The sequence below is a fragment of the Salmo trutta genome, chromosome 6 (genome assembly GCF_901001165.1).
Source record: "Salmo trutta chromosome 6, fSalTru1.1, whole genome shotgun sequence".
Taxonomy (NCBI): Eukaryota; Metazoa; Chordata; class Actinopteri; order Salmoniformes; family Salmonidae; genus Salmo; species Salmo trutta.
The window spans coordinates 26,199,351-26,210,592 of record NC_042962.1 but is presented as its reverse complement, the minus strand read 5'-3'; the positions used below and the strand labels follow the sequence as shown (position 1 = coordinate 26,210,592).

At 41.7% G+C, this 11,242-nt stretch overlaps 1 protein-coding gene and 1 non-coding gene across 5 annotated transcripts in view; one reads left to right on the top strand and one right to left on the bottom strand.

Moving 5' to 3' along the window:
- Positions 1-2,359: 2,359 nt before the first annotated feature.
- The window catches only part of LOC115195746 (poly(U)-binding-splicing factor PUF60), a 23,966-nt gene continuing 15,083 nt past the window's right edge, over positions 2,360-11,242 (top strand). For 2 of the 4 annotated variants that reach the window (XM_029755948.1, XM_029755947.1), the window contains exons 1-9: positions 2,360-2,453; positions 3,118-3,203; positions 3,530-3,625; positions 3,739-3,828; positions 4,430-4,480; positions 5,790-5,951; positions 6,124-6,216; positions 7,688-7,901; positions 7,995-8,185. In XM_029755948.1, coding sequence (XP_029611808.1) covers positions 3,545-3,625; positions 3,739-3,828; positions 4,430-4,480; positions 5,790-5,951; positions 6,124-6,216; positions 7,688-7,901; positions 7,995-8,185 — 882 coding nt within the window. In that variant the 5' untranslated portion in view covers positions 2,360-2,453; positions 3,118-3,203; positions 3,530-3,544. Of the gene's footprint in view, positions 2,454-3,117; positions 3,204-3,529; positions 3,626-3,738; positions 3,829-4,429; positions 4,481-5,789; positions 5,952-6,123; positions 6,217-7,687; positions 7,902-7,994; positions 8,228-11,242 lie in introns of all 4 variants that reach the window. The other 2 variants (XM_029755945.1, XM_029755946.1) reach the window with 2 other exon arrangements.
- On the bottom strand, positions 7,463-7,537 carry trnaa-ugc (transfer RNA alanine (anticodon UGC)). Its single transcript has one exon. It is a non-coding gene; the product is annotated as a tRNA-Ala (tRNA).

Genomic DNA, 11,242 nt, shown 5'->3' with positions numbered 1-11,242 from the left:
CCCTCAAATGAGCCCTCAAATGAGCCCTGTGCTGTTTTTGGACATTGATTAGTGATTGTCAAGTATGAAGTTTTGTACCGACACAATGTTCAGATTATTTGTTTGAAATACTGTATGTGATCTATAGGCTATGAGACCTTCATAAACTGTTTATTCAGATGTGAGTTTGAATCAGTGATGTATATAAACCCTTGATTGCTGATGCTACGTATTTGCCATTGAGAGGCTTTGAAACCCTCGGTCGGCCATATTGGTACTCCCCAGTAGGAGCAGTCCTCCATAGGAATTAATGGAATTCTACAGTATTTCAGTTAAATGTTTCAAGGACAAATTACATGTATTTAAGTGTTTTTTGTTATTGTAGTGGGGACAGTAATATTAATAAACTCTTAATTTTTTTGTTGTTGATTTTATCATGTTTAGCTTACATAATATAATTTAAAAGTATGCATTAATGTGTCTGTAATAGAATACATGGGGCAAAAACTAATGTAGACATTAATAAATGCATTTCTATAGCCTACAACATATTTTTTACAACAGTGGGGGAATGCCAAGATGGCTTCAACACAGCGCCCCACGCACCCCTATCTGTCATCTAGTGTATATATGAACCATTAGTTTGAATAGTGTGAGAAAACAACAATATTTGGTGAGAATCACAACATCGGGTACAAAATCAATGCTAGCTCATAAAGGGGCAGAAGCCTACATTGGGTGTACAATTTTCTGCTATTTATTCTGTTACCAATATCATGTACATGTTAATATTATCTTCTGATTATATGTATTATGTCTCATCTTTCAACTAAATGCAATCTTTCAACTTCCAAAATGTAAGTAGTATATCTAGCTGTCCAATAACACGTTCTGATATAATGGCTTGTCCTGCACTTTGTAAAAACCCAGAGTGCATTGAGTGAATGTTGGAAAATTATCTTGGTTATTTTCTAAACATAGCAATGTGAATGCAAAGATGACACAGACCACAAAATAGGTGAAGTGAACTGGCAAAAGAGTCCACATTCAAAGGCAAGGGCAGTGTGAATACAAAGAGACCTGAGTTCTATAGGTTTTTTTTTTACCCGAGAGTTCACTTTAAAGAGGTGCTATGCTTCGGGGGGCTCTTTGAAGGTGTCTGAGTTTCTTTGGAGTGTTAACACTGCACAAGAAATAAAGCGAACCGCACTGAGTTCACAGAAATTGGTGAAAACACCCTTAAAGAGGACTATATGTGAAAACATCCTTAACAATATGAAACCCAAATATTTAGGCTGACTTAATCCAGTGTCCAGAAAAACATAGTTGCAGGATATGCAAATATGTTTATATTTAATGAGTTGTTGCCTCATTTGCATATTTAAATTCAATATGTCTGAATATTTTTTAAACAAAAAAGTATTATATTTGTGTCTACATTCAACTGGTAAAGGTTGATTATGATATTATTAAGGGGGGGAAAATCCCTATTAGGGTTTGTTGCCTGGCTGTAGAATTTCATTCATTCTTATGGAGGACTGCTTTTCTGAGTAGTGTCAATATGGCTTCTCATTGGCCAATATATAACATCAGCAATCCAAGCTGGCAAGTAGCCTAACGGTTGGAGAGTTGGACCAGTAACTGAACAGGTCGCTGGTTTGAACACCCGATCTGACAAATAAAAAAATCTGTCAACGTGCCCTTGAGCATGGCACTTAACCATAATTTGCTCAAGTGGCACTGTACTTCTATGGCTGACCCTGTAAAACAACACATTTCACTGCACCTATCCAGTGTATGTGACAATAAAACACCTTATTCTTATATACATAATTGAGGGATACCCATGTTGCTGGAGATCAGAAGTGTCCGGTTAGAGAAAGACAGGTCGAGGTTGCCAGGGTCAGAGTAGTACAGAAGGTGTCGTATTCTGAGGCAGTGAAGAGAGTAGTAGAGGAAGATGGGTCCAGGGCAAGGCATCCTAAGAGGCTCCCTGTGAGTAGGTCAAGGCCAATAGAGAGCAATAGGAATACCATGCGCTTCATTAAGGTTGGCTTCTTAGCATTCAAAGCCATGGTTATCAACTGTACCGCAGAAATGGAATGTAAATCACATAAAATAGATGCTGTGGTGGCAGCTGCAGAGAAGTACTTGGGTGTACAAGATGGTTTGCCGTTCTCCCAAGCTGCCGGCCTGGTGTAGGATCAGATAGGGCCAAGTAGCGTAATACTGTTGAGTTGTTGTTGTTTATAGGGCAATATTTCTTCCCTTTTCCCAGTGCTTTTCCCTTCCATTTTTGTATAGCTGTATAGGGGATACAGTCAGTGGCCCGTGACCGGCCTCGCACTCCAGTACAGGAGGTGGCGGTGTATGCACCTCACAGTTTGACGCAATCCACCAATACAATTTAAAGAAGAAGAAGAACGGCGGGGCCTATTCAAGAAGGTGTGCTTATGGCGGTGACGGAGATTGCGGTAAATAGCTTGCTAAATAAGTGAAATATGAACTCAGTTATTATTTTCTTTGTTCTGTTTGTTTAATAGTTGTGCGTATACATATCTTGTGGGAATTACTGGTTTATTCCCATTAACCATGTTTAATTTACAAAACCTGAATTTAGGCATGAGGCCTTTTAGCTAGCTAGCTTGCTATCTACTGCGACAATTTGCTCCTGGCTAATGCTATTTAGCTACACAAATAAAGCAATCGCTGAATGTGTCGTATTTGTAGCCAACTAATCACAGATAGAGCTGCTAGTGTGCCAGACTGTTGTTGGAATTACAATGCATGAGTCGTGATGTGAAATGCTATTTAGCCTAACGATGCCACGACCAGCTTAGCTAGATTGCTACGTTAGCTAGTTAACTGACTTGAGCTCGCCTAACGCTAGCCCAACCAACGTTTTATATTGAGCTCTACTGAAGTGTATCAAGTTAGTCAACGAACTTAGCTAACTTTAGCTAGCTTTGTACTTGCTTCTATACGAACACTATGCATTATATGCCAACTAGCTACATAGTTATCTAGCTAAATTGGTAGGAAATTAGCTAGGCAAACACTCGGTGCAAATGGAGGATACCAAGTTTACCGCCTTGCAGCTGCTAACATATTAGTCTGAAAGCGTTTTCTCTCTCTCAGGCTTTTTGAATTGTTAAGTCTTCCCCATCACTCTTCCCCTTGGGGTTATCCTGCCTCTGGTGGTCCCAGCGTTTATCAGGTTGTAGGTAAGGAAATCATCTACGCACCCATTGTGCGTTCCAGTGACTGGTCTGATTTGGTGTTTTTAGGCCTATAGCTATCCAAATCAACATTAACTGCTTCCAAATCAACATTAACTGCTTCCCCTTCTCCAGTACGATATATGCACTGTGAGGATTCTCAATCTCTACACCTCAAATCTCTTAAAGATGGTCATAGTAGAACAGAGATGCAGCGGACCAAATGTGCAGTGCATGGCACAGCAAATGTTTTTAATTTCTCCAAAGAATAAGTGTCCCTGTCTGAGGATGCTCAGATGGGTATTCATTTCTTTCCTGCTGTGGTTCTTCAGGGAGGGACAGCTCTGATGATGGAGAATGGACAGGGCACAGGTGGGAAGCTTGGCCTGCCACCTCTCACCCCGGAGCAGCAGGAGGCTCTACAAAGGGTGAGCCTACTACATAAACATGACTAAATACAGGTGTATATGTAATGACTCAAGATCAGTCAATTTGCCTGCGGTTCCACTATTCTCTCTCACGCTGACTGACTTTTCTTCAGGCAAAGAAATATGCCATGGAGCAGAGCATTAAGAGTGTCTTGGTGAAGCAGACCATTGCCCATCAGCAACAGCAGCTCACCAACTTGCAGGTGAGGCGTGCTGAATTCTGTACTCCTGCAGCTAAACTCTCCATCCTCTTGACCATATGTTCTTATCTCTTAACACCAACCACATGCATGCAATTTTTGCCTTATTTCTGAGAGTAACTTGGACTATCACATATACAGTTAAAAGCATCTGCCCTAGTAACTTTGTAGTTACAAACATTACTTGATTGTTCAGTAGCACAAACAAATAGTAACATCCTTCACAACTGCAGCACAGCATATACAAGTATGTTTCTCTGCGTACAATGATTGGATAGGAATGTTTGTCCTCTTGCTTCTGCCTCTCTTCTTTTTCAGCTGGAGAAGATCAACATGAAGACTTAGTTAAACATGTTGATTGCTTTGCACTTGGTCCCACATAGGGCTTTTGAATGTCTTGAATGTGGGGTAATATTGTGAAATGCTTTGGGGCAGATTGGAGTGGGTGGGGACTGCGGAGGGAAAGTCAAATCAGTCCTGAAAGTCTTTTAGGGGATGTGTGTCTAGCTGATGTATATCAAAGCAATGACATTTTGAAAAAGCAAAGCTTAAATATATATCTAACCTACTTTTCAGCACCTTTTTCATCTTTACTGTCTTTCAGATGGCAGCAGTGACAATGGGCTTTGGAGATCCTCTCTCACCTTTACAATCGGTCAATAGATTATTAAACTTTTTTTCTCTGTTCGCATTCCTGTTAAAAGGGACGGTTACCCTTCTTTGATCGGCCACTCTGGCCTCAGTCCTAGCCATAGCAGCTGACCAAAGAACTCATATTTCAAAAGAAGACATGGTTTTTAATATTATAATTATGAGGGACCAGTTCTTACACACTCTGTTTCTGCTTAATTCAGTCTGGTTAATGAAGCCGTGTGTTTGTATACCCACTGCCCCATTTCAGAAGAAATGCCTTGAAGTACTTCCACTAGTGGCAACAGCTGTTAGTTGATGTGTTTTTTTTTAATTGTTTTTTTATACACTGAAAGTGATTTATATTAGGACTTTATGTATGAATTTATAAATTTGAGCACAATACAAACTTCATCAGGGCATTTTAGCAGTATGATGGCTTTTTACACTAGCCTGAAATGGCTATCCAAGGGTGGTTGAGAAAATTAACATGGGGGAAGTCCATGTCTTCTTTCTAAATATGCTGGTACTTTGCATTGATTGAAGCTGAAAAAGCCAGCTTTGGTGTTGGGGCTAAAGAGGGTTAGCAGTCTCTTTCAATAACCAAAGATGAGAGAACTGCTCAAACAGGAATTTTTGGTAATCTCAAATTTTATGTTGTAATAGGGGAAATCCCTTTTCTCTAATAGATTAGGCTGTTAGTTGTGCCTGTGGGTGATAGTAAAAGCAGCTATACTTGAGTAAAGGACCCAGTAAACTCTGCTTTCAGTGGTTAACCATCCCTCACTCCCCTTAGAGACGTAAGTGTAAAATGTTTTCCTTAGGCTTTTAATGGATGCTATTCAACTGATATAGGTGTTTATTTCATTTGTTCGCCATGTTGAAATGTCACTATATACAGTATATGCAGCCCTGGACTACAGGTCAGTTTCAGGAGCCAAATATTAACGAAGGACATCCACGTTGTCACCTTCAGTGCTTTCACCCATATTAATGCAGTAATGAGAAACATATCTTTTTTAAATTACGTAGCTGTTTGGGTGCCTGCATTCACCAAATTGTTAATCTTTTTGTAGATAGTCGCAAAATCGTTGTCCGGGACTCTATGTTGCGTATGCTCAGATTGCGTCTTTCCCTGACATTGGCCTGTACGTCTATTGTTGGGATAAGCAAACACCATACAGAATTAAACAAATAAATAACATTTCAATGTAAAAAAATTAAAAATTCACCATTTGCCCATACATACCTAGATAGATTTATTTTGAATTTTTGTGTTCTTGCTTTCTTAGACCCCCTAAACATCATGGTGTGTTTTTCTCCGGGGTTACCAGGTGGCGGCTCAGCGGCAGCGTGCTCTAGCCATCATGTGCCGGGTGTATGTGGGCTCCATATACTATGAGCTCGGGGAGGACACCATCAGACAGGCCTTTGCCCCTTTTGGCCCCATCAAGAGCATTGACATGTCATGGGACTCCGTTACAATGAAGCACAAGGTCCGTGTATAGAGCACCCTTAAACCACATCACACAGCGTTGCAATGTGATTAGAATTAGACCTGAAATAAATCATGTGAGGGGAAAGTTTTGAAGCACAACAGGAGAATGTGGCATGCACGTGTCTGTAATGCGGTGGACTGTTGTCCAATGGTTGTGTCTGTCTGTGCAGGGCTTTGCCTTTGTGGAGTATGAGATCCCGGAGGCGGCACAGCTGGCTTTGGAGCAGATGAACTCAGTCATGCTTGGGGGCAGAAACATCAAGGTGAGTGGCCTGGAGAGTCAGCCTGTCCGGCCCAGTGGAAGTGGACCTCTCAGAACCCCCTCTATACCCCTGGAAAGAGGGGTGCTCCTGCTATTACCTTTTTAACCTTTTTGTTTTCTTTTCATTTCTATCGAGAACGCATGGAGCCAGTTCGAAATCCTAATTTCGCTCTTTCCGTGTAACTGAACTATTATTTCTGTGTGAATCACTAATTGGTAGTCTCTCTAAATTCTGTATGGAAGTGTATCTAAAGCCACTCATTTCTTTGTCTTTCTTTGCTTGTATGTATGTCAATTCATTTACAGGTATGCGTGTGTGTGTTTGGGTGTGTGTGTTTTGTGTGTGTGCGCGCATGTCTGTGTGTGCGCGGGTGTGTTTTATTTTTTTTTTTTTTTTTTTTTTTGTGAATGTCTGTGCTGTGTTCTGCTTCCATGATGTCATCACCACATTGTTTTAGTGACCAGTTCCTCTAGGATGCCCGGGCAGCGTACGATGATGTGTTGCTCTGTGTCCGAGATGTGCTGATGATGGGCTGCGCCTGGTTGGTGTCGTTTGGCCGCCCCACCTGCAGCACAGATCATATACTACATAGCCGCTAATAGAGACGCTCCAAACACTAGCCTATAGATGGACAGTTAGAGGAGATACCTCCGACTGCTCGGTCCTAGAAAGGGTAGTGCTAGCCACACGTGCAGTTTTATCTTGTTAATTTTATACGCATTTCCAATCGTTGATCCTCAGCCGCAACTCTGGCTGAGGCATTCTGAACAGGCCTTTTAGTGTTGTTTGAAACTGCCTGAGTGAGTGAAGCAGCTCTTACAGTAGAATTATCTTTGAGTTCTAGACAGGCTATTTTCTTGATCTCCTTTTCGTATTTAATTATTTTTTTTTTTGACGTGATCTTTGCTCTAGTTCATTTCCAGGTGACGATTTTAAAGTGACTATCTGAGTTGTTGGTATGTTGTCAGTTTACGTAATCCAGAAAGAAAAGGGAGAGTGTGAGAGAAGTGTCAATAGAAGGCGTTGTCTCTAGGCTACAGTGCAGATTGTCACGTTTCACATCACTCGTATTACCTAAGCCTTTGCAGAAAGCCCTGGTGGAAAGATGCTGTTTAGCAAGGCTAGTGGAAACTTGGCAAAGAATACATTGGGCTGCGATTACATTTTAGTTATTTAGCGGATGCTCTTATCCAGAGCGACTTACAGTAGTGAGTGCATACATTTATTTTTTGGTACATTTTTGTACTGGTCCCCGTGGGAATCGAACCCACAACCCTGGTGTTGCAAGCGCCATGCTCTACCAACTGAGCCACACGGGACCAATTGCAAAGATAAATGGTCTCCTTCGATCTCTAATTGCATTGTTCCAGTTGAAGGCGTTAGGTGGTTTTGGAGCTTGAGGTGTTGCGTTGCTCGGTCAGTGGGCTGTGACACCCCACTCATTGGCCCTGTGCTGGTATCTGTGCTGTAGGTGGGGCGGCCAGGTAACATTGGTCAGGCGCAACCCATCATCGACCAGCTGGCAGAGGAGGCGCGCGCCTACAACCGGATCTTCGTGGCTTCCGTCCACCCTGACCTCTCAGACGAGGACATCAAGAGCGTCTTTGAGGCCTTCGGGAGGATCAAGTCCTGCACGTTAGCCAGGGACCCCACCACGGGAAGACACAAGAGCTTTGGCTTCATCGGTGAGCAGAGAGGCGTTTGGCGGCCCTCAGGATGTGCTGTTGCTGTGTGTTTGTCCGCCTAACTCCTCCTTTTCCCCCCTCTCTCCTTGGCAGAGTATGACAAGCCCCAGTCGTCCCTGGATGCAGTGTCCTCCATGAACCTGTTTGACCTGGGGGGCCAGTACTTGCGGGTGGGCAAGGCCGTCACCCCGCCCATGCCCATGCTGACCCCCACCCAGCCTGGTGGCCTGCCGCCCGCTGCAGCCGTGGCTGCTGCAGCAGCCACCGCTAAGATAACGGCCCAGGCAAGTATGATTCCCTTCCAAAGGGATCTATTGGCCTTCCAGGTAAATATACCTCTGATATACAGTGAGCTCCAAAAGTATTGGGACAGCGACACATTTTGTTATTTTGGCTCTGTACTTTGGCACTTCGGATTTGAAATTATACAATGACTGAGGGTAAAGTGCTGACTGTCAGCTTTAATTTTGTGGTATACTTATCCTTATCGGGTGACCCATTTAGAAATTACAGCACTTATTGGACACTGGGGACCAAACATATTGGGACAAATCCACTTGTGTATTAAAGTAGTACAAATATTTGTGCTAGCCTCACGAGTGACGCAGCAGTTTAAGGCACTGCATCGCAATGCTTGAGGCGTCACTACAGGCCCGGGTTCAATCCCAGGCTGTGTTGAAGCCGACCGGGAGACCCATGAGGCGGCACACGGGGTCGCGTTTTGGAAGACGCATGGCTCTCAACCTTCGCCTCTCCCGAGTCCGTACAGGAGTTGCAGCGATGGGACAAGACTTTGGGGAGAAAAAAATATATATTTGTGCCTCTAACTTTCTCACTAATCATTACTCATGATTCATTATCCAGGATTATCCATAATCACAGTAGCATCCACATTAATGTTGACATGTTTAGTAACATTCTGTTCTTATTTACAATAAAAGTGACTCCAAAATGACTATACATTATTTACCATTCATTTCCGTTGGGCACAAAATAATCTGAAACACAACCAAAACAAACAGTAAATACATAAAAAAAAATTGTGGAGTCACAAGCTTGATGTTGTCATTGCGTGCTATGAATATAGGACCAAATACTAAACCTTTTTAATATAATACGCAAGTGAATTTGTCCCAGTACTTTTCATCCCCTAAAAATGGGGGGGGGGGGGGACTGTACAAAAAGTGCTGTAATTTCTAAACGGTTCACCCGATATCAAAATACCCTGAAATTAAGTTTGAAAGTCTGCACTTTAACCTCAGTTACTGTATCGTTTGAAATCCAAAGTGTTGGAGTACAGAGCCAAAACAACAAAACATTTGTCACTGTCCCACTACTTTTGGAGCTCACTGTAGGTAGCTAGGTGTGATCTTTCATTAAAATGTACCAAGTATAATTAATATACTAAAGATAGAAATGTAATGTATGTGTATATAAAGCTGAATATTCTATTTTCTGTTGCCATTAACATATATTTTGATGTGACCTGCCGTTGTAGAATTTGATAGAGTATTTGATGAATTGATGATGCAGAACCCGTGCAGGGCAATATAAAGTCTTCTATGTACACTGCTCTGTGTTTGCTAACAACATGTGCTGTGCCATGTCTTGTTGTGATGTGAGCTCAACCCACGGTTGCAAAAGTTTATCCCCTGTGAAAAGAGGGCTGGCCCTCTTCCCTTGTAATTCTAAGTACTATAATACTAAGAAGCAAAGCTCCTGTAAAATATACTGAACACAAATGTTGACGCAACATGCAAAGATTTTACTGGGTTATTGTTCATATAAGGAAATCAGTCAGATGAAATGCACTCATTAGGCCCTAATCTATGGATTTCACATGACTGGGCAGGGGCACAGCCATGGGTGCCTTGGAGGGCATAGGCCAATCAGAATCAGTTTTTTCCCCCCACAAAAGGTTACGTGTGGTCTGACATTGGAGGCAGCTTATTGTAGAGAAATGAACATTCAATTCTCTGGCAACAGCTCTGGTGGACATTCTTGCAGTCAGCATGCCAAATGAACTCTCCCTCAACTTGAAACATCTGCGGCGTTGTGACAACTGCAAAAAATGTATTTTCCCCAGCACAAGGTGCCCTTGTGTAATGACCATGCGTTTTTAATCAGCTTCTTGATATGCCACACCTGTCAGGTGGATGAATTATCTTGGCAAAGGAGAAATGCTAACTAACATGGATGTAAACAAATTTGTTAACGATTTGAGAAATAAGCTTTTTGTGCGTATGGAACATTTATGGGATTTATTTTTTCAGCCCATGAATCATGGGACCAACACTTGTGTTTATTTTTGTTCTGTGCTTTTGGGTGTGGAAGCTAATTACTCCCTGGAGTCTCACTGCTTAAGAAAGCAAATCTGGCACTGTTAAGTGGTCATAGTTCTGTTTAGTAATAAATAGTATTGTTATGAGTTTAGTGGATGTTTATATTGACAATTTGTAGTTGTAGAATATTGTATATTGGCTTGACATTAATCTGACATGAGCCTTGAGGACAGTAGGGTTGGGCTATTTTACAGTATCGGATAGTGAAGGTGATTAACAGCCATCGTTGATTGTGACAGACGAGATATATTTATATTTATTTATTTATTTCAACCTGACTGACACCAAGCAGTAAAAAGCTGACTGGGCAGCACGGCCACGCCAAGTTGCCTATTCCTTAGGTTATGCAGGCTATAGCAGTTTCAATAAATGTTAAACAATTTACAGAATGAAAAAGCAATGTAGACGGAGCTAAGATTTTCAACAAAGCAGCACAAAATGTCCATTCAGAATTATTTATATATACAGTTGATTATATGCACCGCAGGACAAGCTAGTTAACTACACATGGTTGATGATATTACTAGGTTAACTAGTGATTATGTGAAGATTGTTTTCTATAAGTTAAGTTTAATGCTAGCTAGCAACTTACCTTGGCTCCTTGCTGCACTCATGTAACAGGTGGTCAGCCTGCCACGCGGTTTCCTCGTGGAATGCAATGTTATCGACCATAATCGGCGTCCAAAAATGCTGATTACCGATTGTTATCAAAACGTGTAATCGGCTGTGCCGATTTTAATCGGTCGACCTCTAATATAGTTGAAGCCTACTTCATTTTTTACAGCTGGTGTCTAATTATTTTCAGACTTTCTCCCGCCGCGTTATTCATGATCAAACAATGAATTGATCTGACTGAATTCTAGGCATTATTGAAAGGAGTTCTCAAAGTTGAGTAATTTGAATATCCTGATGGGCCTAAGATAATGAGGTAGAACAAACAATAGCAAGATTGAAACATCGAACGAGTAGTTTGAAGAAACCTTATAGTTGCGAAAAGCT